The 27625-nt window shown below is 54.5% G+C and overlaps 2 protein-coding genes across 8 annotated transcripts; both read left to right on the top strand.

Moving 5' to 3' along the window:
• On the top strand, window positions 1–17001 carry Grk6 (G protein-coupled receptor kinase 6). Of its 6 annotated transcripts, none has more exons than XM_037205702.1 (16): window positions 1–222; window positions 4226–4321; window positions 5164–5276; window positions 5403–5480; window positions 5845–5945; window positions 6240–6332; window positions 6431–6494; window positions 6614–6747; window positions 7138–7328; window positions 8125–8162; window positions 8246–8335; window positions 9413–9621; window positions 9715–9852; window positions 13300–13437; window positions 13517–13651; window positions 14233–17001. In XM_037205702.1, exons 9-16 carry the CDS (start codon window positions 7195–7197, stop codon window positions 14284–14286), a joined length of 936 nt encoding a protein of 311 aa, XP_037061597.1. In that variant the 5' UTR covers window positions 1–222; window positions 4226–4321; window positions 5164–5276; window positions 5403–5480; window positions 5845–5945; window positions 6240–6332; window positions 6431–6494; window positions 6614–6747; window positions 7138–7194; the 3' UTR covers window positions 14287–17001. The 6 variants fall into 6 exon arrangements, with proteins under 6 accessions (XP_037061597.1, XP_028719405.1, XP_028719409.1 ...); XM_028863572.2 differs by having other exon boundaries at window positions 10–222; window positions 6614–6754; XM_028863576.2 differs by lacking the exon at window positions 14233–17001 and adding an exon at window positions 13838–14224 and having other exon boundaries at window positions 10–222; window positions 6614–6754.
• Window positions 17002–18691: 1690 nt separating this feature from the next.
• On the top strand, window positions 18692–27567 carry Prr7 (proline rich 7, synaptic). 2 transcript variants are annotated; one of them, XM_028863563.2, is made up of 3 exons: window positions 18692–18864; window positions 26211–26859; window positions 27004–27567. In XM_028863563.2, the coding sequence occupies exons 2-3, from the start codon at window positions 26448–26450 to the stop codon at window positions 27399–27401; spliced, it is 810 nt and encodes a 269-aa protein (XP_028719396.1). In that variant the 5' UTR covers window positions 18692–18864; window positions 26211–26447; the 3' UTR covers window positions 27402–27567. The 2 variants fall into 2 exon arrangements, with proteins under 2 accessions (XP_028719396.1, XP_037061594.1); XM_037205699.1 differs by lacking the exon at window positions 18692–18864 and having other exon boundaries at window positions 22585–26859.
• The last annotated feature ends 58 nt before the right edge of the window (window positions 27568–27625 follow it).

Here is a 27625-nt window from a genome sequence, read left to right as displayed (position 1 = left end):
GCCGAGTGCGCGGCGGGCGGCGGCGGCGGCCGGGGAGGCCGGGGAGGCCCGGGAGGCCGCGGCGCGGTCAGTCGAGCCGAGCCGAGCCGCGCCGATCACCATCGGCTCCGGCTCTCGCGGGCGGTCCCGGCCGGCGGCGCGGCCTGGAGGGCCGGGCGGCGCTGCAGCCCATGGAGCTCGAGAACATCGTAGCGAACACGGTGCTACTCAAGGCCCGGGAAGGTGAGGCCAGGCAGGCGGGCGGCCAGGCCCGGATGCGGGGATCGCAGGCGCGCGACCTCGGAGCTCCACGGGGCGCCCGGGCCCCAGCTACCCTCGTGCCCTGGAGTCTGCACCCGGACTCTTAGCGCGGATACGAACCCTTCCGGCCTGCCTCCTACACCTGCCCCCGGAACCAGGGGCGCAAGAGGGGCGGGGGTCGCGCCGCGGGCGTCGAGTCGGGTGTGTGTGTGTGTGGCGGGGGGGGATAAAGAAGAAAGGGAAAGAAGATAAAAAGTGGGACGTGAGCTTCAGGAGAGCGCGTCTGAGACCCCTTCTAAGGTGAGAGGCAGGAAGGTGCCCCACGTGCCCCAGGCCCAGATGCTCTGAACAGCACAAAGTTGATAATCTGTAAAGATTGAAGAATGAATGAACCAAGCCTTTGCACAGACAACCCAACCGACATGGGGAAATTTCTAGACACATACATTACCAATAGAACCACCACTCACTAGGAGACTCTGGACACTGAAACCCAGTGAATGGGTAATGATTTTTGCATTCAGCAAGCCTATGACCTGTTAGGGCAGACGCACAAAGAAATAAATGGGACAGAGCAAGCTGGCCTCTTCGGACTCTGAGGTTAAAACCCTGACTGGGAAACCAGTCTTGTGGAATTAGTGTGTGTGCACACCGATATGCTTCGGAGTAGCTCCTTATTAATTTACACCTGCTCTGTGAGGGTCACTGCCACATTACCTCAGCGACATAATCATCAGACGCCTGTACTGCCCCACTCTGTCCAGGGTGCTAGGGGACCGACAAGGAACTGCCGAACATGGTGACAGTTTCCCACTTTTTGATGGGCTTCCAGGCTGAAGGAGTCATTAGCTTCACTGCTCTGTATCAGGTTACAGGTGGGAAACTGAGGGTCAAACCAGCGGCTAACCCCAGATTACCCAGCAAGATGATAATGGACAGGCTTAGGACAGAAGGTACCCAGTAGAGTCTACAGGAACCTCAGAGAAGCCTCCAATGTGGTGCAGCACCTGGAGTCCTCTGCCTACCCAGTGCACCCAGGGAGATGTTGCCTGGAAATGGGATGGGCAGGCTGGGTCCCTAGTGCCCAAGAGAGGCTATCTTATCTCCTGCCCCTTATCAGGCTCAGGGGCTGGGCCTTCCTCTCAGCCTCTGGGGGCATCTGCCGATTCTGTTCTGCCTCGTCATCCAGCCAGCCAGCCAGGGAGGAGGGGTAAGGAGAGCTGGGGCCAGGCCTCATTTCCTAGGGCTAGCCAGTTCGGGCCTCAGGCCCCCTGAGGGTATTTCCTTGTTGGACCAGTTGCTGTGGGTACCCTTGGATAGGCTTTGTGGGATCTTGGGTGAGGCACAGGATAGCATGGCTATGGTGGGGACTAGGTGCCTCCCCAGAGGACCTGTATCTCGAACCGTCTATGTTCCCCCTCCCCATATACACCTGCACGGCCTTTGACATGCTTCCTGACCCTCAACATCATTATTCCTTTTTTATATATAAATTTTAAGGAAAGCCTCATTGCCATGGAGTCTTCTATTACCCATGAACTGGTTGTGTCAGAATCACATCACAACCAGTTTGGGGCCAGCTTTCCAAGTGACCAGAGACCCTCAGCAGTTGGGAAACCTGTGGTATATGTATACAGTTGGCTCTTTTCTGTTGATTCTGTTTTTGAGATGGTCTCTCTCTATAGTCTTGGCTTACTTGGAGAGTGCTATGTAGACTACAGGCTGGCCTCGAACTCTCAGAGTTCGACCTGCTTCTGCCTCCCAAGTGCTAGGATCAAAGGTCGGTTGGCTTTTAATAAATGCTAGTCATGTTAGAGGTGGGTAAGGAGCTGGATTTGGGGGTTGGGCTTGAATCCCCTCACTGTCACATTGAGGCTCTGAACTCACCACCCAGAGACTCAGTTTTCTTATGAACTTGTGCGTTATCTGGTTAGGTGGGAGGACCCTGGGGGTGTGCACCCTCACTTGGATTTTCTTCCTTTCCCAGGTGGCAGAGGCATGCAGAAGGAGGGCAGGGTCCGGTGGAGAGGAGCCCCAGAGATTGGCAGCCAGTTCTAGGACAGGATATTTGCATGTGACTTTTTGCTCTTGCCTTGATAGAGCTAGGAGGAGGGAGAGGAGGAAGTGACTTCTGGGGGAGGCAGGCAAATGGAGGGTGGGTGAGGGCCCTGGGTGAGGGAGAGGGAGGAGTTCCCCTTCTGGGACGGCCTTGCCATAGGTTAAGGAGTGGAGATCTCTTGCTCACTTTCGGTGAAGCAATGGCTGTGGGGGTGCATGGGGTACAGGCTGTAGCAGGGCCACCAGAGAGTTTCTCAAGGGACACCACAGCACTTCCTCCTTCCTTGGGGAGCCCAGTTAGCGACCCAGCCCTGCCCCTTCCCAGAAGGCAGCTTCTCCTCCTTTAGTACTCACACTGGATCAGGTCAGACAATGCTGGGGAAACTGAGGCCAGGCGAGGGAAGTTAATTGCCTAAAGTTATCAGTGAATTGGAGCTGGGTCTTGCCTCTTTTCACAGCCCTACTGAGTGCTGGACACAGTCTCTCCAACTCACCCTCCAGTGCCTCTGGAGGTGCCACCACAGTTGGGTGGTGTGGGTGGTGCAGCGGTGGCCAAACGTGTGCATTGGAGTTTCAGATCCAGGTCCTGGAGGTTGCAAGGCTCAGGCCTCTCCCACCATCCTTAGTGCATTGTCTTGGAGACGTATGTGGCTCCCTCTCTGACATGCTCTGTTTTCCTGCAGTGTGAGTTTTTTGTTTGGTTGGTTTTTTGAGACTTTGCCTATGTAGTCCTGACTGTCCTAGAACTCCGCTATGTAGACCAGGCTGACCGTCCTCTCACAAAGATCCTGTCTCTGCCTCCCTAATGCTGGGGCTAAAGGCGTGGGCCACCATCCCCAGCCCATTTTGTGGTTTCATTTTCCACATCTCTAGTTCAGTTCGCCTGTCTCTCGCTATTTTTCCAGGTTGGGTGGGAACTGCCAAAGCACACATTTACCCTACCTGTCAGGTTCTGGAGGTGTCTCTGCTGCTGTGTGGTCCCAGTGGCTACAGATAGGGGCTCACCTAGGCAGACAGGCATCAAGGCAGGGGTAGGGGCATCCTGATGCCAGCCCTCCTGCCACCACCTTGCTGTGGGCAGGGCGATAGTTCTGGTTCCACATTTGGTGTTAGGGGCCTGGGAGGTTGTCCAGGCTGCCCCTGGTATCTCAAGTATGTCCTATACTACACAGAATCTCTGGCTGGCATGCCTTGGCTTCTTAGGTGACCCCTCCGCCCTTGTCTACTTTCTTTTTTATTTGTTTGGTTTTTCTTTCCTTTTTTTTTTTTTTTTGAGGCCAGGGTCTCCCTATGTAGCCTTGGCTTTCCTGGAACTGATGTGTACACTTCATTCATCTGCTTCTTGAATGCTGGGATTAAAGATGTGCACTACCACTGCCTGGCTTCTTATCTACTTTTTTTTTTTTTGATTTTTCAAGACAGAATTTCTGTGGAATAGCTCTAGCTGTCTTGGAACTCACAGAGATCTGCCTTCCTCTGCCTCCCGAGTGCTGGGACTACAGCTGGGCTCTCGTCTACTGTCTTTTTTTTTTTTTTTTTTTTTTTTATTTTGTTTGTTTTTTGAGACAGGGTTTCCTCTGTGTAGCTTTGGAGCCTGTCCTGGAACTCATTTTGTAGCCCAGGCTGGTCTCGAACTCACAGAGATCCACCTGCCTCTGCCTCCCGAGTGCTGGGGTTAAAGGCGTGCGCCACTGCCCGGCTCGTCTACTTTCTTAACCTGTAGAATTCCTGTTGAGTAGGGGGAGTGGATGAGGCAAACCTTTTGCTGAAATGTCCTCACTGCTCTTTCTGGTTCTCATCCTGGGAGCCCTGAGCATGGGTGTCCAGAAGGACCACGTGTATACTGGACCTTGTGAAGGGAGGACATGCTGGAGTGTGGTGGCAGCTCAGGACTCCAGTGAGACCCACCTCCTGATTGCTCTTGCAGGTGGTGGCGGGAATCGCAAAGGCAAAAGCAAGAAATGGCGCCAGATGCTGCAGTTCCCCCATATCAGCCAGTGTGAAGAGCTTCGCCTCAGCCTTGGTGAGGATCTTTCTGGACCCTGCCCTGGGGCACAGGGGCACATGGGGGAGAGGTTGTCCAGTGCTCGGGAAGATTGAGACTACATGATCCGTCCCAGTTTCAGTTCCTGGCTTTGAAGTGGGTGGAGGGCAGAGACTCAGCACTGACTGGTGTCAGTGGAGTAGGCGTGAGGAAGAGGAGGACTGGTCTGCACTGGAGGAAGGAAAGGCAGCCTGGGGCCAGCAGGTTTGGAACCTCAGTCCTGCTGTGCTTATGAGCCTTATCCAGACCAGACCTGAGGGCACCCACCCAAGCTGGAGTACGACTCGGTTGTTTCTAGAGAGGCAGAAGGGCTCATCCCATTCTTAATGTCCTGGCTGAGGATCTGAACAGTACCTAAGCTGTGCCCGGCCCTGCTATGGCTTGTATGTGAGTAGAATGTACCCTGCTTGGGAAGGAGGCCCAGCTGAGAGCAGCGGAAGCCACAGCTTCCTCTCGCACTTTCGCCAGGCAGGCAACAGGTGTAGACTTGGGCTGGGCTGGGCTGGGCCGGAACCTCACAGACCACACCCAACCCCAGAACTGTGACATGCAAGTCTGTGAACCAGGAAACCTGGGCTCTGGAGTCCAGACTCCTGGCTGTGTGACACTGAGTTAATGAATCAACCTCTCTGGGTCCCATAGCTCCCAAGTTACATTGGGGTAACAGTGGTGCCCGCCGAAGGATTGCAGTGAGGGTTCCAAAGAAGACAAACCACTCTTGGGGGGCTGGAAGTGATGGGATCCCAGATGTGGGGTAGATGCCAGGGTGCCTGCTGTGAGTTCTAAGTCTGTGGCCCAGCAGCTCCCCTCTTGGCCTGCAGAGCGTGACTACCACAGCCTGTGCGAGCGTCAGCCCATCGGGCGCCTGTTATTCCGTGAGTTCTGCACCACGAGGCCTGAGCTGACCCGCTGTACTGCCTTCCTAGATGGGGTGGTGAGTACCCCGCCCCAGGGCCAGCCCAGCACGGAGGGCGGAGGGCGGGCAGAGGTCCAGGCCACCGCCCTTCCCCACATCTCTCACTCCTCTCAGCCCCAAGCTTCTTTGCCTCTCACCCTGCAGGCTGAATATGAAGTGACCCCTGATGAGAAGCGGAAGGCATGTGGGCGGCGACTAATGCAGAATTTTCTGAGCCCAACGGTGAGTGAGCGGTGATGAGGGAGCCGTGATGAGGGGATGACGGCAGCAGGCAGGGAGGGCCCAGTGACAACAGGCAGAGGAGTGACCACAGCCTGGGCAGTGAGTGCCTTGGAGCTATTCCAGGCAGCCCCATGGGCATGGAGCCCAGGGGTTGGGCTGAGCTTGGGTCAGGCAGCCTGCCAGTGGCTGTCTCACCCTGTCTCAAGTGGGAGGGGGCAGGAAAGGAGCTCAGCAAAGAGGCAGCTAGTGCGCTACCTACCCACAGCCACCCTTGGCACCCACAGACATCTGGCAGTGCCGCCTTGGGAGTAGGCATCTGTCCAAGAGAGCCCTCTGCATTGACCCGTCTGTGGCCTGTCCTTAGGGTCCTGACCTCATCCCTGAAGTTCCCCGGCAGCTGGTGAGTAACTGTGCCCAGCGGCTAGAGCAGGGACCCTGCAAAGACCTCTTCCAGGAGCTGACCCGGTAAGGCTCCATACCCACAAGTCTGGAATTGTGCTAAGGAAGGGGGCTTCTGTGGTCCCCGAAGTCCGTGGCAAGCTCAGCTCCTCCCTGTCCACGCTGCTTGAGTTTAGCCGCTGCCTCCCATTTGTGTTTCAGCACGGAATGCATGTCTCCTGCTCGGTGCAGTAGTGAGAAGATGCTCAAGGACAAGAGCTGCTTGTGGGCTGAGCAGTCATGCAGTGGGAGGCCTGGGCCTTCAGAGTGAGGTTGCGTTTGTTAGGGTCTTATACCTACGGGCTGATCCTGTCTCAACAGGCTGACCCATGAGTACCTGAGCATGGCCCCGTTTGCTGACTACCTCGACAGCATCTACTTCAACCGTTTCCTGCAGTGGAAGTGGCTGGAAAGGTGAACTCCCAGCAGGCTGCTCTGGGGTAGGCGAGGTTGGGGGGTTTCCTCCTGGGAATCCCTGCGTAAATATTTGTTTCTTTTACTCTTGCCTATAGGCAGCCAGTGACCAAAAACACCTTTAGGCAGTACCGAGTCTTGGGCAAAGGTGGCTTTGGGGAGGTGAGTGGCCGCCTGGTGCCCTTGCGGAGCACACTGGATGGGTGTGGTAGGCCTGGACCCTCCCTCCTCCAGCAAGAGCGTGGCTGGCCCCCATTTGTCCCTGTCTACTCTGGCTACAGGTGTGTGCCTGCCAGGTGCGGGCAACAGGCAAGATGTATGCATGCAAGAAACTGGAAAAGAAACGAATCAAGAAGCGGAAAGGGGAGGCCATGGCGCTCAATGAGAAGCAGATCCTGGAAAAAGTGAACAGTAGGTTTGTAGTAAGTACACAAGGAGCTCTCTCCCTTCCCTTTGGTCACACTGTCATCTACAATCCCCACCCACCAGGCTAAAGTCCCTCCCTGTTGCCAAAGGGACTGCCCTCTGCTCTGTCCCTTCCTGCCCTGGGCTGTACCTAAGAAGGGTGGGGTAGGAGTGCTGTTCCAGGCTCAGGAAGCCTGCTGAGCCCTAAGGAGTGGCACACAGAAGACTGTTTGGGTGGCTGCCATGAGCGCGTGCGCACTCGCTCCTGCACACACGCACACTCCCCCCCCCCCCCCCCTCTCTCTCTCTCTCTCTCTCTCTCTCTCTCTCTCTCTCTCGTGCACGCGCCCTAGTCATCCCCCACAGCTCCTGCCTGAGGGCTTGTTTCTCCTGAGCACAGGTGAGCTTAGCCTACGCCTATGAGACAAAGGATGCACTGTGCCTGGTGCTGACATTGATGAATGGAGGTGACCTCAAGTTCCACATCTACCACATGGGCCAGGCTGGCTTTCCTGAAGCACGTGCTGTCTTCTACGCCGCCGAGATCTGCTGCGGCCTGGAGGACCTGCACCGGGAGCGCATCGTCTACAGGTGGGCTGAGCTTCTCGGACTGCTCTTCCAGGACTGGATCCTTCCTGGACAGGGGCAGCAGTCAGGTGGGATGGTGGCAGCTGAGGCTGTCTATCAAGCCAGACAGTGGAAGGATGGTGGCTGGGGGTTGTCTAACCACAAGCCAACACTGGCTCCAGGCCCAAACTCAGCCACATTTGATAGATTTGAGTGCTTCAAACCTAGGTTTTGGGATCTGGGTCGCTGACCACTGTGTGATTTCTGATTGTTGTCACCCTTCTCTGTGTGACCTTGAGCTAGTCAGCTCCCTGCTTCCAACCTGAATTTTTTTTCTGGGAGACCCCAAGGTGGGCTCAGTAGTAGAGAGCTTTGCTTATGGTGGTTATGGAGGATGCTTTCATTTGAGCTTCACAGCGGCCCTTTGAGGGGATGGAAGAGTAGCCTCATGTGACAGAGAAGGTAGAGTCGGCCCCCGGGGGGACGGGAGCTTCAATGTCAAGGGTGAACAAGACCAAGGATGATGTCCAGGGATTCCCCTTCCCCCAGATGGGTCCCCTGCACTGGGTGGACTCCTCACTTCTCTGGATTGGAGCCACTTCTCGATACCTAAAAAGGTCTTCAGTACTGGCTCCGGCTCCCTTGCCCTGCTCCTGAGTTGGCTGCAGCCTGGGGAGATCAGGGCTCTTTCACCCTGGCAGCAAAGGAGCCCTTCACCTTGCCCCCTGCCTCATCTCAGCAGGCACTTGAGCTACAAGAGGCTGGACGTCTGGCTTCCTGGAAAACAGTAGCATCTGACCCTGTCTTTTTCTCTCCATAGGGACCTAAAACCAGAGAATATCCTGCTGGATGACCATGGTGGGTGAGAAGGCCCAAGTGGGAGGGGTGAGATGGGAAGGCCTGACCGGTCAGTGGACCCACCTGCTTCCACCCCTACCCAGGCCACATCCGAATCTCTGACCTTGGACTAGCCGTGCATGTGCCTGAGGGCCAGACCATCAAAGGCCGTGTGGGCACCGTGGGCTACATGGGTGAGTCCCTTTGACCTACCAGTCTCCTGGGTCCCCTTGCTGTCCTCGGCCTGGCCTACCCACTGCTGTATTGGGGGGCGTGTCTCCAACTCAGAAAGTAGATACCCCATACCAACACTGCTACTGCTATTTATTTTTTTGTGGATTAGGAGACCAAGGCGTAGCCAGGTCCCACCATTATGACCCTCTGCTAGTCACTTGCTGGATGCTTACTGAACACCTAGGATTGGGTGGGTTAAGGGGACCAAGTGCATTCCCATGGCCCGTCATTACCCTGCATGGCCCATCAGAGATGGAGGCAGTGGAGACCTAGCATGTGGACTGTGTGCCACAGTACAGTCCAGGTTTTCCAGTAGCCTCTTGTAGCCTCTCTTTTCTCTACTGTGAAATCTCACCCGAGCTGCCTCCTGGAGGCTTTGAGATGGAAGTTGTTGGGAGGGGGACTCTCCAGGAGCCTGCCCAGGCAGGTGGGGAGTTTCAGCAAGTGGGTGTTTTCATCCCCTTGTCAATGCAGAAGTGACAAATCAGTGGCTACATGACCCTGATTTATTCAGAAGTTGAATTGTTTTTAAAATCATTGAATTGATTGCCAACATTTAATAAGCCAAACAACTTCATATTAAAAAAAAAAAAAAGGAGTGATGGATTTTGGCCTGGGTGTATATGATGTAGCTCATAGAGTACTGATGTGTGTGGCCCTGTGTTAGACTCCAACACTGGGATCACCACACACACACACACACACACACACACACAGAGAGGGAGGGGGAGAGAGAGAGAGAGAGAGATAGATATTAACAGTTGGTTCTCAAAAAAACAAAAAAAAACAAAGCAAAAAACGGAACAGTCAGACATGGGGACCCTTGGTGTGAGACCCACCCCCGTGCAGGGCCGCATCAGCTCTCATTGATGAGACGAGGTCCCCACCAAGCCGGTGGCCTGCCTGCCTAGCCAGTGGGTGTTTGAACAGATCCCCTGGTTTCTGTCGTCGTCCCCACCCCCCCCACCCCCCCCTACCCCCCCCCCAGGGCTCTCTGTTCCTCACCCTTCCCCGCCCTGGCTCCTGTCCCCGCCCAGCTCCGGAGGTGGTGAAGAATGAGAGGTACACGTTCAGCCCTGACTGGTGGGCGCTAGGCTGCCTCCTGTATGAGATGATTGCAGGCCAGTCACCCTTCCAGCAGAGGAAGAAGAAGATCAAGCGGGAGGAAGTAGAGAGACTGGTCAAGGAGGTGCCGGAGGAATACTCAGAGCACTTTTCCCCTCAGGCACGCTCACTCTGTTCTCAGGTACTGCAGGCTGCAGGCTTGACTGCCTGGGCTGGGCTGGAGCTGGGTACCTCAACTGCCCAAAGGCACCCTAACCACCCTGCCCTGCTACAGCTTCTCAGCAAGGACCCCGCTGAGCGCCTGGGGTGTCGTGGAGGTGGTGCCCGTGAGGTCAAGGAGCATCCCCTTTTCAAGAAACTGAATTTCAAGAGGCTGGGAGCTGGAATGCTGGAACCGCCTTTTAAGCCTGATGTAAGTCCTACCTACCCTTGCTAATGGTCAGGCCAGGCCAGGTCAGGATGCAGGGGGGCTTGGAGCAATGGCCAGCTCACTTTCAGTGCACATGTTGGGAAACCCCATCTAATGGTTTGGGCTGCCCTCCCAAACGTGTATGTGTGAACATGTGTTTGTGTGTGTGCATGTGCATGTATGAAGTCCAACATAGTGTGAGTTTTCGTGTACTGGGTTAGGACGAGGGTGGACATGGGGATGCTCCAGGAGCGCTACAGGAACCTGATTCCTCCCTGTACTGTGATTGGTCAGTCTTCAATGGCAGGCATCTTTTCCCAGGGAGTGGCGTTTGTGGTTTAGTAGCTCAGGCTCACATCTTCACTAGCCAGCTACCCAGGGAACAGAGAGCAACTCTTGTGAAGAGCCTCACTGGACAACTGGATCACATGCCTTCCGGCCCGTTGCCTCCCTCCCAAAAGTTTGTGGAGATTGGGTCCTGTGTTGACAGTTGGCCAGGAGCACTTGGGGAAGCCTTCAGGTGATGGACTGAGCAGCTTGGTGGCTGTCGACCACATGTGTTTATGCATTTAACACCTGAATTCCACATGGGTCAGGCCTTGGAGATAACGAGGCCCGTGGAGCCAGACCTATCCTTATGCTCCAGTGGAGAGAAACACCAAAACAAACAAGTAAGCAGGGAGGGCTTTCTTTCAGACAGTCCTGAGTAACAGGAAAGAGAGTGGGCTAGGAAGGCAGCTAGGGGGTGCAGTCGCTTCATACAGGGTGATGTCCTGTCCGAGAGGAAAGAGAGTGGGCTAGGAAGGCAGCTAGGGGGTGCAGTCGCTTCATACAGGGTGATGTCCTGTCCGAGAGGAAAGAGAGTGGGCTAGGAAGGCAGCTAGGGGGTGCAGTCGCTTCATACAGGGTGATGTCCTGTCCGAGAAGGTGATGCCTGAGCAGAACTGAGGAGAGAATCATGCCAAGATTTGAGGACATGGGCATTACAGGCCGAAGGAACAGGCAGACACTGAAGCCCCGGGGCAGGGTCAGCCTAGGGACCCGGAACCGCAACTGTGTGGCCAATGTGATTGGAACAAGTGTGTGCAGAGCAGGAACAATGTCACGCTCTAAGTGTGACAGGATACATTGGGGGAGTTTCAGCCCGAATGTGAGGTGTGGGAGTGGGTCACAGAGGATATGAGTGTAAGTGGGGGAAAGCCAGTGAGGGAGCCTGAGTGATGCCTCACGTAGACATCACCCACTCTGAGAGGGTGAGTGTTGTCAGTGAGCTGGCACTTGAACCAAGCAGGTCTGACTTCATCGTGCTGCCTCGGGCTGGGGCTGCTGCACAGGTTGATTCCCGCTCTCTGTGCATGTCCTCTAACTGAAAGGGACACTGCCTGTGGGTCATTTGTTCAAACTTAGAAATAAAATCAGTATCTTGGAACTTAACAGAAGCAGTCGATGAAAAAGCAAGCTTGACAGTGCTTTGTTTTTTATTTTATGATTGATTTATTTATGATTTATTATGATTTACTTATTTATTATGTATATAGTGTTCTGCATGCACACCAGAAAAGGGCATCAGATCTCATTACAGATGGTTGTGAGCTGCCATGTGGTTGGTTGCTGGGAATTGAACTCAGGACCTCCAGAAGAGCAGTCAGTGCTCTTAACCGCTGAGCCATCTCTCCAGCCCTGCTTTTTTGTTTTTGTTCTTACTGTTATTAAAATAAAGTGTCTGCATGTGCATCTGTGTATGGGTATATGCATGTGAATTCAGGAGTCTGGAGGCCAGAGGTGTCAGACCGCCTGGAAGAGCAGTGCAGGATTTAACCTGTGAGCCAGCACTTGACAATTTTGTTGTTGCTGTTTGTTTTTATTTTTAGGGACAGTTTCTCTGTGTAGCCCTGGCTGTCCTGGAACTCACTCTGTAGACCAGGCTGGCCTTGAACTCAGAGACCCACCTGCCTGTGCCCCCTGAGTGCTAGGACTAAAGACATGTGTTCCCATGGGCAGCTGGCAATACATTTTTAACAACACTACTGAGATGAAATTCACAGTTAACCCATGTGAAGTGTGCAGTTCAATTGAAAGAGTCACATGACTGTCACCACATAAGATCGGAATGTTTTCACCAGCTTCTTCAGAACCTAAACAAACCCTGTGGCCACTAGGGTTCAAAATTCTTCCCTCCTGTCCCAGGAAATAACTAGTTCTCTTATGTTCATCTACCTTGAATGCTTCAGATATGTGGGTAGATGGAGTCCTGCTGAGCACAGTTCTCTGTGATTGGCTTCTTTTGCCAAGAAGGCTTTTTTTTTTTTTTTTAAAAGATTTATTTATTTATTATGTATACAGTGTTCTGTTTGCATGTATGCCTGCAGGCCAGGAGAGGGTACCAGATCTCATTACAGATGGTTGGGAGCCACCATATGGGTGCTGGGAATTGAACTCAGGACCTCTGGAAGAACAGGCAGTGTTCTTAACCTCTGAGCCATCTCTCCAGCCCCCTCTGAGCCATCTCTCCAGCCCGCCAAGAAGGCTTTTAAGGTTCCTCCATGTTGTAGCATATACCAATACTTCATTCTTTTTCAAAGCTAAATAATATTCTATTATATGGATATAAATTTTATTCATACTTGACATGAGAGTACCCTCTTGGGGGGCTATCAGGAATAATACTTTATTTTTTGAGATGAGGTCCCATTGTGTTGCCTTGTGCACTTTTGAACTCACAGACTCAAGCCTTCTTTCTGCCTCAGTACATACATTGGTATAAAATTACAAAGTCACACGCGGTATGTCTTGTAGAGAGCATCAGACTTTTCAGGTCAGACACACCATTTTACATGATGGTCATGATAATACGTCCATCAGGACATAGGTTTGTAGATGGTATGTGTGTGCTGGGGATGGATCCCAGGGTCTCAAGCATACTGAGCAAATATTGTACACCACTGAACTATACCTGTAGCCCCATGATAATATTTTAATTGACTTCCTTTGTGGTAAGATTTTGAAAGCAGTGTAGAGATAGAAAAGAAAGTGGCCTTTGAATGCAGAGGCCAGCTCCCAGCGGGAACTGGAAAGGTACTGGGAAAACTATTCCAGTACTGGGCATTCTAGAGTGCAGACCCCCTCCAGCCCCTCCCTGGGGAGCCAGTACTCCCTTCCCACCCCAGCCCTAGCCACATAGCCAGGCAGGCCTGTGCAAGCAGAAGACCAGCCCAGCCTAGCACCAGGCCTGTGCACAGCCTTACTCAGTCACTGCACAGCCAAGGGTCATGACCCTAGTCTGCAGAGGTGAAAACTGCTTCAGAGACAGACAAGGGAGTGCTGGCCTGAGGGATGCATGAGGCGCCTTGCTGCTCTCTCCAAACCAGGGAGCTGCAGGTGTCAGGGCAGATCCAGTCCCAGGGTGACTGAGATCAAGGCCTCTTGACTTTTCTATCTGTCCACCCCCAGCCCCAGGCTATTTACTGCAAGGACGTTCTGGACATTGAACAGTTCTCTACAGTAAAGGGCGTGGATCTGGAGCCCACGGACCAAGACTTCTACCACAAGTTCGCCACGGGTAGTGTGTCCATCCCCTGGCAGAATGAGGTAGGGACTGCCCTGTGAGTGGGGTGGTCTCCGGGTGGGGTACCCTGGGGCCCCTCTCACAGCTGCTGTTCTTGGATAGATGGTGGAGACTGAATGCTTCCAGGAACTAAATGTCTTTGGACTGGATGGGTCAGTTCCCCCAGACCTGGACTGGAAGGGCCAGCCACCCGCACCCCCGAAGAAGGGATTGCTGCAGAGGCTCTTCAGTCGCCAAGTAAGTCCCTCAGTGTCTGACCTGTGCCCCAGCCTGCTGCACGGCGGGGTAGTGGGTGGGAGGCAGAGCGGTGCCCGTCTACACTGGGAGTGAGCCTCTTCCAGCCCTTCCGGTGGTGCCTGAGGCGCCCCCTTCCTGCCTGTGCCCCACGCCTGGCTGGTCTCATGGCCTCTTTTCTCTTTCCAGAGGTGAGCAGTGTGGGCTCCTCGGGGGTTGGCCTTGCTGCCTGACCGTGGGGAGCCCCAGGCAGCCCTTCCATGACAGAGGCGAGATGTAGGAGAAAGAAGTCTGGTGCCCACCTCCCCGCTCCCTCCCTGCTGCTTGCTTCCTTGCACCCTGACCCCTTCAAGCTGCTAACCTTCCCTAGCGTCTGTCTCCCTGTCCTGAGTCTGTCCAGGGGATGGACAGAGGCCTTGCTCGGGCAGATCCCGGGAGCTTCCTGGTCTGACTTGAGTCTGTCGCTAGAAAGCTGTCCCCTGACACCACCCATGTTTGGCCCAAGCCGCTGGCCTTGGTCAGCCTCGGTGGGCACTGATGGCTCCTGCTGTGCCTCTCTCCTCCATTCTTCCCTGTCCCTCCAGGATTGCTGTGGAAACTGCAGCGACAGTGAGGAAGAGCTCCCCACCCGCCTCTAGCCCCCAGGCCGAGGCCCCCACCGATGGCTGGCGGTAGCAGCTACTCTCAGTGACGTTGACAGTTTTACACAGTGGTGTCCCCCTTGTCCACTCAAGTCGTGGCCTGGGGACACAGCCGGAACTGTCCTCAGTGTCCTCCGTCCCTCAGCCCTGGCCCAGCTGAGTTTGACAAGGCCTGGGCCATCTTGGGACAAAGGTGCGTCCCTTCAGCTCTTCTCTGCGGAGCTCGGGGCTTTATGTATTTATGTATTTGTACGAATGTATATAGCTACCAGAGCGTTCTTAATTCCACCCTGGACCTGGCACTCCAGGGCAACCAGCCCTGACTGGGAGAGCCAGGAGCTGGCAGAGGAGCCAATGCCAAACTCTAGGCTTCTTGGGCCCAGTCCAGATGCACAGAGTATGGGCCAGGTCAGTCTCTGACCCCAGCATTGCACTGGTCACCACCAACCTCCAAGTGAGACTTGTGCCTGCCTGTTGTGGACTTGGGCCACCACCTTCTGGTTGCCCAATGCTGTCACTTTCTCTCAGCATTTGTTAGAGCTGGAAATGGGGGCTTTGTGTCCTCTAGGCCTGGGCCGTAGTGTAACCATAGACTGAACTGACTGGGACCCATCAGACCACAAGATAGGTCACCTGCCTTCCAGCTCTCAGAGCACATTATCCCTTGTTCTAGGTCATGTCCTGAAGATACATTTTTCAGAAGTGCCCCAGCCCAGGCCATAGGAGGGGTTAGATTTACCCCTCCAACATTCCAGAATCCCTCATAAACGTAGACATGTGCCCAGCAATAATCTACCCTTCCCTGTGTGTGCTGTTTGGGGTTGGGGGGGGTGAGTGTATATCAGTGTGTGAAGAGGGTAGGGTAAGGCTGTGCCTAAGCCCAGACCCTAGCCCTGGCCTGTGTCAGACTGATGGCCGTCCTAATGCTTATGTTAGGACAACATGGGACCATAAGGCCCTGGCTTTTCCGTATTTAAAGCCAATGTGAGCTGCCACATGTCTCTGTGTGACCAATGTGAGCTGCCATGTCTCTGTGCAAATACAGTCTGAGCACAAGCCTGGCCAGCCACCCCTGCCTGCCTCTTTTTTTAAAATATTTCTGGTGTTTCAAGGATTCTTCCTGTTCTTGACACAGTCAGAAGGGTTTGGAGATGGACCTGGAGTGAGACTAGGGTCTGCCCTTAAAAAGCCCAAGAATCCTCAGGACTTCACAGGCAACCAGACCTTGGTGTGGGGGCTCAATCTCGGTTTTTCCACTCCTAGGTGGGACACAGCCTTGGATACCAGCTAGGGTGTATGTCCGACTTCTACAGAGGTAGATGTGTTTGACTGGTCTGTAAACTTTCTGAGGCCAAAGTGGCCTTGTAAACTTGACAGTGGCCTGGAGAGGCAGGTGGGAGCTGTTGATAGAAACACCAGCCCTGAGTCAGCGTTAACCTGGCCTTCTGCTGTGTGTCCACCCTGATCTGGCACACATGCATGAGATCCAGCTCTCTGTTTTCTCCTGTGGGTGGCCAAAGAGATGATCTGAGTGACTTGGTTTGAGGAAGAACGAGTGTGGCGGGGGTAGCAGGGACCAGCCGCCTGAGTTTCAGAGAAGAGTTTTCTGAAGTTAGTGACTACCGGGTCCTGAAGTAGTCACCAAAGACAGAAATTAGCAAGATCATTGGGGGGGGGGGGGAGAGACTACCGGTGCAAATTTGGGGGAGGCAGTAAGCTGTTTAAATAACAAACTTCTCTCAGGCTTTGCAAACTCCTCCCAGGGTCTTTAGTTTCCCAAAGAGTCCCTGGAACCACCCTGCCTGTGAGCTGGGCACCAAATGCTGTGACCATGACAGCCATGAGTGTGTGTCATAGTCTGCAGCTTTGGGAGCTGACTGCATAGGATGTCAGCTGAGAGACTATGAAACAACCAGGGAGTCCTCCAGTTCTCCTGGATGGCCTGGAATTCACTGTGTAGGTAGGCTAGACTGGCCTCAGACCTCTGACTCTCTGGCCTTCCTGTGTAGTGTTGGGATTGTATGTGTGTGCCATCACGCCAGTAGTTGCCAACAGGTGTCCTCAGAAGGAGCCTCCTAGTGTATAGAATGTCTGCTGATGTTCCCATCCACGCGAAGGAAATAAGGGTGTGCAAGGGTGAGCGGGTACCAGGTAGTGCCATGAAATACTCGGCCTGCTTCTCAGTCCAGATCCTTTAACCTCCTTTGATCTAGGAGGCATCTAGGGAACACCTTGTCTAAGGTTAGGTTCACATTAAATTCTTCATGAAGTTTCCCAACAAGACTCAAACTCCACTCCTCCCTGCCCAGCCCTGTAGTGAGAACTAGGGACCCAGATGGAGATGAGGTCCCTGCCAGCGTGAAACTAATTTGGTAGGCAAGGAGATGTGGAAACAGTCGTATTCGATGTGATCAGTGTTGTGGCAAAGGATTCTAGAGGGCTGAGTCTTGGGGATAACATTAAACAGTGGTCCCTAGGCCCCAAAAGAGTTGATACTCTCCAGGACAAGGCCAGCTGTGCCCATCAAAAGGATGATGAACATGGGTTGGCAAAGGATTGGCTGCAGTTGGAGTTGGTAAGATGTCTTTAAAGCTGTACTCTGTGTGGACTCGACTGGAGATCGGGAGGGTCCCTGAAGGGTTTTGACTGCCTGTATATTAAAGGCCTGTCCCACAATGTAGAAAAGCACCCTAATATAACTTTGGCAAACCATTCTCTGTTATCCCCATCCATGTGGATTAGATAGTGCTGGGCTTTTATCTCATTGTATACACACTGCACACAAACGCATGTGACCTATGGAGGCGTGCTGGGGGTGTGGTGGGAAGGGGAGGATCTCGGGGAGGATCCCTGAGTTCGAGGTCAGCCTGGTCTACAAAGTGAGTTCCAGCATGGACATAGGTACACAAAGAAAAAAACAAAAACCATGGGAGGCTTGTAGGTGGAGCACAATGTAGAACTGCTTTTGTAGTAGTCTGAGAGGCCTGGGTTTGATCCCTCGAACTGTGAGGAAAAGACAAAACATCTCAGACAGAAGGGCCCCTGCTAGTTGTTAACTCCTCACATGAGAGTATGATATCAGAAGTCAGTTCTCCACTTGATTGTCTTGGCATCGGTGAGTCTAACTCTAGTGGCCAGATTAGAAACATGTCCAGTGTTCCTTGGAACAGAATTTTTGTTAGCGGCTAACCCTTGATGGCACCCATGAGTAGGCCTGGGCAACGATTATCCCCTTGGAACCTGGGTGTTGGTGTTTAAGGAAGGGACCGAACACTGGGTGGCTGCCCAGAGTACAGATCCTTTCCCTCCTAAGACATGGTGGACATGAGTCCTAAATAGCACTTGTGGATTTTGTGTTTTCTTGCTCATTTGTTTTAATAGAATTACTGGGAGAGACGTGGAGTTCTCTTCTCACTGGAGATGGGTAGCACAGCTTAAATTGAGCTGTGCAGGCCATCCATACCATCATTATGGGGCATTGTGCTCGATGCCAAATCCCCCCTCCCCCACACTCCCAACAGTTTTTCTCTCTGTAGCCTTGGAGCCTGTCCTGGAACTCGCTGTATAGACCAGGCTGGCCTGGAACTCACAAAGATCCACCTGCCTCTGCCTCCCCAGTGCTGGGATCAAAGGTGTGCGCCATCACCGCCCAGTATCTTAATCCCAACTTTTGAAACACCTGGAACCAACTGTGACCAAAGCTAGTTTAGTTTCGGGTTCACTGGTGTTACGAGCCCTTTTCCTGTGGGCTAAGCTTATTTAAGATCCTGGCTCTCAAAGCCCTACCTGTCCCCTATTGATGTGGTGGGAAGTACTTTTAGATCATTCTTAATGCCGTAGAGAAGTTGAAGTAGAAAGGCCAGTACAGCCGGGGTCAAGCTTAAGATGGGGCCTGCTCTACACAATATTTGTTCCCTTGGGGTCAGCATAACCCTTGGAGCCTTGGGAGATTCGGCACTCAGGTGGGGTCTGCGTTGCTTCTCAGCAGGTATGTTCTAATGTATGCCTTCTTGAACAGAGTGGGCGGGGTCCAGAGTTCAGAGAAGGCCACACTCGGGTGCTGACTTACATTAGCCCCTACCTCACTACATGTCTGGACATACACAGGTTGAGCTGTGTGAGTATCTGGGTTCGTGAACTCAGCTGCTCCGCTAAGGATCCTGCGTGTATGGCTGCTTTGTGCCACGAAGCTGCCGGTGGGTGCCCCCTTTGGGTAGCCTGTTGCCTGGAGCTGTGCAGGGAGTACTTTCTCTGTGCTAGGATGCCCCTGGTAGTGCGAGCCCACACTCGGGTGCCGTGTCTGGGTGCGGCAGGTGGGCACCCCTTCCCTCTCGCAGCCGCCTCGGCGGCGTGTGGCAGGGGGTGGGGGGGTGCCTCTGTTGGCTGCGCGCGCGCGCACGCCAAACTCAGCACGCGCCCGTGCGCGCGCCCCGCGCCTCCAGCCCAGCGCTCGGAGCGGCTTTCGCTGCCACTGTCTGCTCCCCCGGGCCGCCGCCTGCTCCAAGCTGGGGCTTCTGTCCGCCGGGCCGCTCGCCCCGAGGCAGGAAGACGAGTTCGAAGAGGATGCCTGGGCCCGTGAGTACCGCGACGGCTGCGGGCCGGGCGGGAACAGGGCGCGGGCAAAAGATGGTTTTCAGGCTGATGACCCTCCCTGCGGGTGGCTCAGAGCCTTATCCTGGTCTCGCCACCCGGACCCCGACCGAGACAGCGGGCAGCCCCTCCCCCAGCCCACACCGGAGGGAAGGAAGGAGGGGAAGGAGAGCGCCAGTGAGCTAGGGAGCCCGAGCCGGGCGCGAGCCGCCACCAGTTCGCTTGGAAACCGTTGCCACAGCAACGGGGTTGCGCTCCCCAGCAACGAGACTGCGGGGTGGCGACGCCCCCTCCCCCACCACGGCCGGGGGCGCGGGGGGGGTGGGTAGCGAAGGGGGTGCACTGTGGAGAGAGCATCGCTCCTCTGGCCGGTCTGGGTGTGCCTGCCTGAGCACGTCGAGGGTGGGGGTGAGGGCGAGCGGTTCTGTGGGCACGAGCCGGCTCCCACGTGGCTGCAGTCGTCGCAACAGGACTCCCAGGGTGGCTGCAAACGTGGAGGCGGCCCAGACCCTGGGCCTGCCTAGGGAGGAGGAGGCCTGGAGGTTGGGTCTGGGGGCTTTGCCGGGTGACTACCATTGTTAGTACTACCACTAGAGTGGTCTCTTGTGACATGGCTTGGCCCAAAATTGCATTCTTTAGAGGTGATTTTTCTTACTAGGGAAGAGAAAATAAGCTGCTCCCCTCATGGCTAGGGTATGCGCCGAATCATGGGCCTGCAATGGGCCTCCACTTCATGTTCCTGGCCACCATTCTCCAGGGAGGGAATAGAAGCAGAGCAAAGGACATTGCTGACCCCGGGAAGCTGAGTCTCAGGCCAGATGGGAGCGACCCAGCTCATTGTCTGGACCACAGTGCCCCTTTCTTGTCTGTGCACAATGCCTTGACTGTGGTGTGGCATGGAGGCTGGCCTGCAAAGAGGCAGTGCCACATGGAGGTGCCCTGCCCAAGGGAGCCCCTCGAATGGATGCTGAGTCAGAGGAAATGACCTCTGGCTTCCCTCCCAACCTCCTTTCAGCAGGAGAGAGAAATGGCCCCCTTGCCAGTAGGGCCTGACTCAGCAGATGCCAGCCCTGACCACAGGCTTCAGATACAGCACCCTTGAGACCACAGCCACCCTACGTTTCTTTTACTATCCAGTGAACTATCTGGTGCCCAGGATCTGGGGCATTTGAGGCCTTGGCATAAGACGCCCTTAAATGGGTGCTGCCTGGGAAGTCAGGCTTGAGTCTCCCGGAGGCAGGGACCTGGGGAATTAGTCACAGGTTGCTTTCATTTTTTGCCCACTCTGTGTGCAATTCTGAGGCCTCTACATTCATAATCCCCTAATCCTTAGAGCACTTGTGCAGGTAAGTTTATTATCCCTGTTTTGGAGATGAAGTCTCACAGTGCTCAGGAGGTGAAGAGACTTGTCCAAGGTCAAACAACCAGTAAGCCCCAGAGATGGGTTTCTATTGCAGGTTCCTCTGCTGACACAGCCCCTCTTAGCCATGTGATCCAGGCAGGAAAGGATCCTAGAGCTTGCCAGAGGAACATTCTCAGCCTTCCTTCATGTTCCTCCAGTGAGGAAGTTCTCTGTTTCAAGCCTTGGTGCACCTTTCCTTCTGCCGACTGAATCACCAGCTTCTTTCCCCTCCATTCAGTATAGGGTGTGCTATTGATAGGCTGCCTTCCTCTCTCCTCCTCCATTTTCTCTCTAGCTGAGCCCAAGCTCAGTCTGGCTGCCATAGCCCCCTGGGAAAACCCCCAGCCCCTAGTCTCTAAGTGCATAAGCTCTCTGGCTTTCACAGCTTGTAGTTCTGATTAGGAGAAAATCTGGCACACACAGGCCTCAGTGCTGGGTCCTGTGTAAGCCAGTCAAGCTCAGAGGCAGGAAACCCAAAAGCCTCCAAGGATCACCGGGACAATGGGATGAGTGATGTAGCCAGGTACCTGCTCATCAATTAATGCCACCATACAATATGTGGACTTTGTGTATCTAGATCATCAAGTATTTTAGATCAAGCATAAAAGCTGGCCTTAATGCAAATGTTGGGAAAGAAATGAATACTGAAAAAAAAATTGTTAGTCATTGGCCAACAAAACACATCCATGAGTTGTGTTAAAGTTGAAAGTCTTAACTCGAGACTACATACAGTCCATGGTAAAATGGGAGTGATTTCTACTGGACCACCTCCGCGATGCCGGGTGCTGGCCTTCAGTTGACCACATGCAGGTGTGTACATTGGGCTTAAAGTGATTTTACAGCAGGTTGTGTCTCCCCCCCCCAAGTCTTACTAGACAAGTCTTTTTTTTTTTTTAATTTATTCACTTTATGTGTGAGTTTTGCCTGTATGTATTTCTGTGCACCATGTATGTGGTTGGTGCCTGTGGAGGTCAGAAGAAGGTGTTGTATCTCCTGGAACTGAGTTTTGGGTCATTGTGTACCACTGTGTGGGTGCTGAGAACTTAACCCAGGGCCTCTGCAAGAGCAAGTGCTCTTAACTGCTGAGCCATCTCTCCAGCCCTGAAGGCAGGTCTTATCATCCCTGTTGTACATGTAAAGAAGCCACCTTAGTTATGAGGCTAGGATGTGATCACATGATTCAGCTAGGGCAGAGACAGGATTTGAATTCATGCCTCCTTTTAGTGCTTCATCTGTGACAACAGGCTGCCCCTTAAGAGACATGAGCATTAACTTCCCATATCACATGGCTTCCTCTCTTGCAAGAACAAATTATGTCCATGCTTAATGAGGGATAGAAACACAGGGAACTCCAGGAATAAGGTTTTCAGGAGTATGGGCTTTTCTGTTTGGTAGGTTGGTTTTGTTTTGATTTTTCTAGACAAGAGTTCTCCTATACAGTTCTGACTGTCCTGGATCTCAGTCTGTAGACCAGGCTGGCCTTGAACTCACAGAGATCGCCTGCCTCTGCCTTCCTGAGTGATGAGATTAAAAGTGTGTGCCAACACTGCCTGGCTGAGTATGGGCTTTTGGTGTCCTGCCCCATCCTTCCCACACTGCCCTTGACAGGGCCAGACCGGAGAAATGAGCTCATAAGGACATCCTTTGTGTCCGCAGATCCCTTGGGCTCCATGTCCTGTTCACAGTCGGGTCACAGACCTAGGTGGGGACCCTAAAGGCTAGGTCCCAGCCAGTACTGAGCCCTACTGGAAGTGAGGTTGTGGCCAGCCCCATGCCAGGCTGACTTTGGGAGCCTGCTCTCTCTGCCCCCAGTACATCCGGGTTGGTATCAGAAGGAGGTGTAGAAATGTCATCTGTGTCCCCCAATATTCCTTTCCTGCCAAGACTGGGCTTCGCAGTCTTCAAGGCTTTCCAATCCATAAGTCCATGGGCTCCATCTGCCTCTTGAGTATTGCTGAGATCACACCTGTAGAGGCTAGTGATACCAACGAGGACAGGATGACAGCTGCTGTCCTCCATCCATCCCGACTTCAGGACCCTGCTACACTGCCACCCTGTCTCCTGTCCTGGTCTCTTCTTCTTGGGCTTATGCCCAGGGATTCATCTTGTCACTCAGAGTCCCTATGACTTGGACTTCTCTCCACTCCATGCCTTCATGTCATTCTCTCCTTTTATTCATAGATGACCGGAGTTTTGATTTGGTTATAACCCCCTCCAAGGGCCAGGTGTGGTGGTGCACACCTTCAATCCCAGCACTCGGGAGGCAGAGGCAGGCAGACTCTTTGAGTTTGAGGCCAGCCTGGTCTACATAGGGAGGTCCAGGACAGCTGGAGCTAAATAGTGAGATCCTATCTTGAAAACAAAACAAAACAAAAACTCGACGAGGGCTAAGGCCTGGGCAGTGGCTTCTTCAGTAATATTTCCCCAGAATGAACCATACGCTGACCCAGCTCCTGAAGTGTCCCCCCTCCTACAGCTAAAATATCAAACAGGTAACTAGTCATCTCAGTCACTTCAACAAGTGGCTCTTAGCTACTGTGTGCCAGTTGATGAAGCCTTCAGTAATACTCTGTAGTATTCCAAAGTCCTCATCCAGGGAGGTGAGGTAGCTCAGGGTAGACAGACTTGTTCGGGGAATGGTGGAGGAGGCCAAGAGGCCCTGGCAGGAACTCATTCTGGAGGCCGTGATCTAGGTCACAGAGTCTCTGGCTTCGCATCTACTGGGAAATTGTTAGAAATTTGAACTCTGAAGCCAGGTGTGGTGGCTTTGCCTGCAATCCCGCTTTTAGGAAGTGGAAGAAAGTGGATTGTCATGAGTTTCAGGCCACCCTGGGCTACTTAGTGAGACAGACTAGAAAACGTGGACTCGAGTCCCACCCAGACCTCCTGAATCAAGTGATGGTAGGGCTAGCCTTCTGGGTCTGGACAAGCTCCTCAGTGTAGTCCAGACACGACACGTTTCAGAGGTACTAGTCCAAAACATTCACCCTCCGCCCAGAAAAAAAACAACAACACAGTTCTACCCTTTGCAGAGGCTAGCTCAATCCTTCCCATGGTGATCCATGAGGAAACAAGCAGCAAGGCGGGTAGGAAACACCTGGGGGTCTTGCTTTCGTCCCTGGGTGTAATCCCGGAATGGTCTAAGAAAACCCAGCAAAGCCATATACAAACCAAGATGGAGTCCTGAGCAATGTTTAGTAATCTGCAAGAATAGAGAGAAAGAGGAATACAGAAAATGAGTAACATGGCAGATGGAAAGATGAGTCCATCTGGAGGGCATGGTTCCCAGCAGGGGAGGTGGGCAAGTGGCAGATGTGTGCTAATCAAGTGTTTGCTATCAACAGTAAGACTTTGAGTCTGAGTCTGCAGGTTCCCCCAGCTAGGACCAAAGCATGCCCAGAGGCAGGCAAGAGCCTTGGGGCAGGGGGCTTTGGAAAGTTTGGCCTGTTCATTAGAACAGTTGAGAAGATCTGAATGACCCTCTTGATGCTGAACAACTGCTGTGGATTAGATAACACGCAGGAGGGAGACCTCAGTGTGACCGGCCCTCTGCAGCTCCAGCAAGAGTGTATTTAGCATTAGTTGGACACTAGAATCAGACTGTTATCAGAGGCTGGCTCAGCAGTGTGTTCTCAAGGAAGAGATTGCCCTCTGGCCCCTAGTTGGCACACAGTGCAGTGAATGATGGTTCTTGGTCCTTGCGGATGACTTGGTGACAGCAGCACACAGATTTGGGGTTTAGTCTTGTGAGTCTGGCCTAATGCCCAGGCTGCCAGTTAGATACCCTCAGGGCATAGTTTCTGTGCTGTTTCCTGTTGAGCTGTGAGCTGCCAATCTCTCTCCATCTTGTAGTACTTCCCCTGAGCTACACCGTAACAGGCGGTCCAAGGCCTTGACAGGAAGGAACAGGAACACACATTCTGGCTACTAGTTAACCTAACTACCAAGTTCTCACACACTGAGCGCTAACCAACACTGGAGTTTTCTTTCACAGCTCACCACATGGAAAGTGGACAGCGACTGTCTCAGATACAGACTAAACACCTCCTATTTATTAGCTGTATGGCACGAAACTGAGTCTTCTAAGCTTGTCACTTCATCTATCAAATGCTGGTGTGACCAGAAGTGACAAGGTGATGTTAATATTCTGCATGGAGCCAGATGTGGTGCATGCATGCCTTTAGTCCCAGCAATGGGGAGGCAGAGGGAGGTGGATTGCTCTTGAGCGTGGGGCTAGCTTGTACTGTACAGTGACACCTATCTAAAAACAAAAACAAAAATGTAGATGGAAAGAGGGGACAAGTTCTGACGACCTTGACAGACATTTTAAAGCTCCCTTTTATTTATATGCTCAGAACCATGATGCCATGTTGTCCATGGTGGCCAGTCTTTTGGGCTCAAGCTGTCTTCGTACTTGCAGACCCGTACTCCCCTCCCCCACCCCCCCAGGCTCTTGACAAAGACTTCTAATTTAGCAAGCACCATTACCTCCAACCACGGAAATACCTTTTCTGACCCGGGACTGTTTCTGCCCTTTTGGCTGAAACCTCCAGCTAGTGTCTGTTTCCTCAGAACATTCCTGTTCCTGAGGGCTCAAGGAGAACAACAGATTTAATTAACTCCCGGTGACTGGCAGCATCGTGTTTTTATCTGGGCTGCGTCACCATGGCAGCCTCGTGGTGGGGTTGTCGAGGGGGCGGGCAGAGCTATTGTTCCTACCCTTGTCTGCTCTGGAACGCAGGCCCAGGATAGGACTGGCATGGGCACCGAGTGGCACATGGCTGAGGGCAACCAGAGCCAGACAGAAGCCATCTGGGGAAGATGGGGTGGCCAAGGCCTGGCATCCTTTCAGCCTGGGTCTTAAGCTGATTGTGGACACCAAAGCTGAGTGAATGTTGGTGTGCCAAGGGCAAGCAGTTTCTTAGAGCTCCTGGAAAACCATACTTCCCACGAGCTCAGGCCAGGGCTTTGCTGCTAGGCCTAGGTTCAAATTAGCGCTGCCATCTGTGCAGTTCACTGCTCTTCCAGTTCTCAGCTGTGAGTTAGAAATAATTCGTTACCCAAAGGGTTGTGTTAAAGCTCCTGGTAGAAGGCATTGGAAAAGGGCCCTGGGGATGGTGACCGTCTGTTGCTTGCTGGCCTTAACTAAGCAGTCAGGGCTCCTGAATTCTCTCCCGATGCAGAGATGTCCTCAGCCCCCTGCTGTGATAGGAGGTGGATCCGAAAGATAAATCTCATCTAATTTCCCACCCCTCTGCAAAGAGGGGAAGGAATTGGTGGAAGGGAGGGGAAGGGCTGGAAGTAAGAAAGATGCAGCCACGTGGGGTTTGCGCATGAGTAGGTGGTGAGGGAAGTCAAGTTGGGCCTGGAATCCGGCTGGCAGAGGCGCCTAGAGGAAGGAAAGAGCGCCTGGCCCACGCCCAGCACACCGCATCGGGAGCAAACAAAGAGAGGGCCGGTGGCATGCAGTGGCAGCCGCTCGCCAGTCTCTTACAGGCGTGGCTAATATCTGGAAGCAGTGCAGGGCAGAAGCGTGGTGTGCCAAGCGAGCTGCTAGTGGACCTCCAGTTGGTGGACTGTCCTTTTCTCCACCCAAAATAACCGCGCCGAGACTACTCTAGTGCCCTAGTGTTCACAGCCTCGGAAAACCACCTCGAAGCTGGACCCTGGGGTTGCGGGCGGACTCCGCGCGCCCCCTGCTGGCCGGTCTTGGGTCGCGTCGGCACGCGGTGGCCGGGTCTCGATTCGGGGAAACCCTATCAGGGGAACCTCGGGCGTGACGTCATCCCTCGGTGACGTCACCCGGCCCCCGGGGAGTGCGGGGGTTCCCACCGAGGAGGCATCCCCGGCCCTGCGCGGGACGCGGGTGCAGTCCGGGAGTCACCCAGGATCCCGGCGAGCCTCGCTGAGCCCTGTGTCTGCCCCGCAGGTCGCTCGCGGCCCCGGGTGAAGCAGGCCCGCGCCGGCCGGCGCCATGGAAAGGAGCGGGAACCAAAGTTGCCCTCCGCCGGCATGCGCGCCCATTGAGCCCCGCCGCAGGCAGCCCCCGGCCGCAGGTCCCCAAGTGACGCTGGCGGCACCTGGGAGCGTGGCGCGGCCCCGGGGCCACGCTGAGGAGCCCAGCGTCCAGTAAAGCTGCCGAGGACCTGCCTCTTGCGCCGCAGCCATGGTGATGTCCCAGGGCACCTACACGTTCCTCACGTGCTTCGCCGGCTTCTGGCTCATCTGGGGTCTCATCGTCCTGCTCTGCTGCTTCTGCAGCTTCCTGCGCCGCCGCCTCAAACGGCGCCAGGAGGAGCGACTGAGGGAGCAGAACCTGCGTGCCCTGGAGCTGGAGCCCCTCGAGCTTGAGGGTAGCCTGGCTGGAAGTCCTCCGGGCCTGGCGCCGCCGCCACCACCACACCGCAGCCGTCTGGAGGCGCCTGTGCACGCGCACTCGCACGTGCACGTGCACCCGCTACTGCACCACGGGCCCGCGCAGCCGCACGCGCACCCGCACCCACACCATCACGCACTGCCGCACCCACCGCCACCGCACCTCTCCGTGCCGCCTCGGCCCTGGAGCTACCCGCGCCAAGGTAAGGCTGCGCCTAGGCAGGCGAGCGCTCCCTGCCGATGCACCGGGAGAAGCGGGCTGGGGTGGTGGTGGCGGGGCGAGGCGAGGCTTCTGCGGGAGGCTGGGCCGGCGGCTTCATCCTCACAGCCCGCTTCCCGTTCCGCAGCGGAATCCGACATGTCTAAGCCGCCGTGCTACGAGGAGGCGGTGCTGATGGCCGAGCCGCCGCCGCCCTACAGCGAGGTGCTCACGGACACTCGCGGCCTCTACCGCAAGATCGTCACGCCCTTTCTGAGCCGCCGCGACAGCGCGGAGAAGCAGGAGCAGCCGCCTCCGAGTTACAAGCCTCTCTTCCTGGACCGGGGCTATACTTCGGCGCTGCATCTTCCCAGCGCCCCGCGGCCCGCCGCCCCCTGCCCTGCCCTCTGTCTGCAGGCTGATCGCAGCCGCCGGGTCTTCCCCAGCTGGACCGACTCAGAGCTCAGCAGCCGGGAGCCCCTGGAGCACGGAGCTTGGCGCCTGCCCGTCTCCATCCCCTTGTTCGGGAGGACTACAGCCGTATAGAGGGGCGCCCGGCGTCCCGGGCCCCACGGGCGAACTCCTAGCCTGACTGCGGGGCTTTTTAAACGCTTCCCTTGGACTGCAGGGAGGGGTGGGGGGAGGGTGGGATTTCTTACCCCGTTTGTTACATTTTGAGGATAATAAAGGTGTGTGATCTGCTTTGGTACAAGCGGAGGGGAACACTAGCTGCTTTAAGCCCAGGGTGCTAGTGACCAGGCATGTCGGAC

The sequence above is a fragment of the Peromyscus leucopus genome, chromosome 5, assembly GCF_004664715.2.
Source record: "Peromyscus leucopus breed LL Stock chromosome 5, UCI_PerLeu_2.1, whole genome shotgun sequence".
NCBI classification, from domain to species: domain Eukaryota; kingdom Metazoa; phylum Chordata; class Mammalia; order Rodentia; family Cricetidae; genus Peromyscus; species Peromyscus leucopus.
The sequence above is the reverse complement of the archived record's forward strand: the minus strand, read 5'-3'. Positions and strand labels throughout refer to the sequence as shown.

Bases quoted from the DNA above. Each gene is read 5' to 3' on its own strand.
- Grk6 (XM_037205700.1), top strand. From the start codon at position 171: ATGGAGCTCGAGAACATCGTAGCGAACACGGTGCTACTCAAGGCCCGG. The intron at 8,163-8,245 runs GTGGGTGAGAAG...ACCCCTACCCAG, and splicing joins TATCCTGCTGGATGACCATG to GCCACATCCGAATCTCTGAC. The intron at 8,336-9,412 runs GTGAGTCCCTTT...GTCCCCGCCCAG, and splicing joins GGGCACCGTGGGCTACATGG to CTCCGGAGGTGGTGAAGAAT.
- Prr7 (XM_028863563.2), top strand. From the start codon at position 26,448: ATGGTGATGTCCCAGGGCACCTACACGTTCCTCACGTGCTTCGCCGGC. The intron at 26,860-27,003 runs GTAAGGCTGCGC...CCCGTTCCGCAG, and splicing joins CTGGAGCTACCCGCGCCAAG to CGGAATCCGACATGTCTAAG.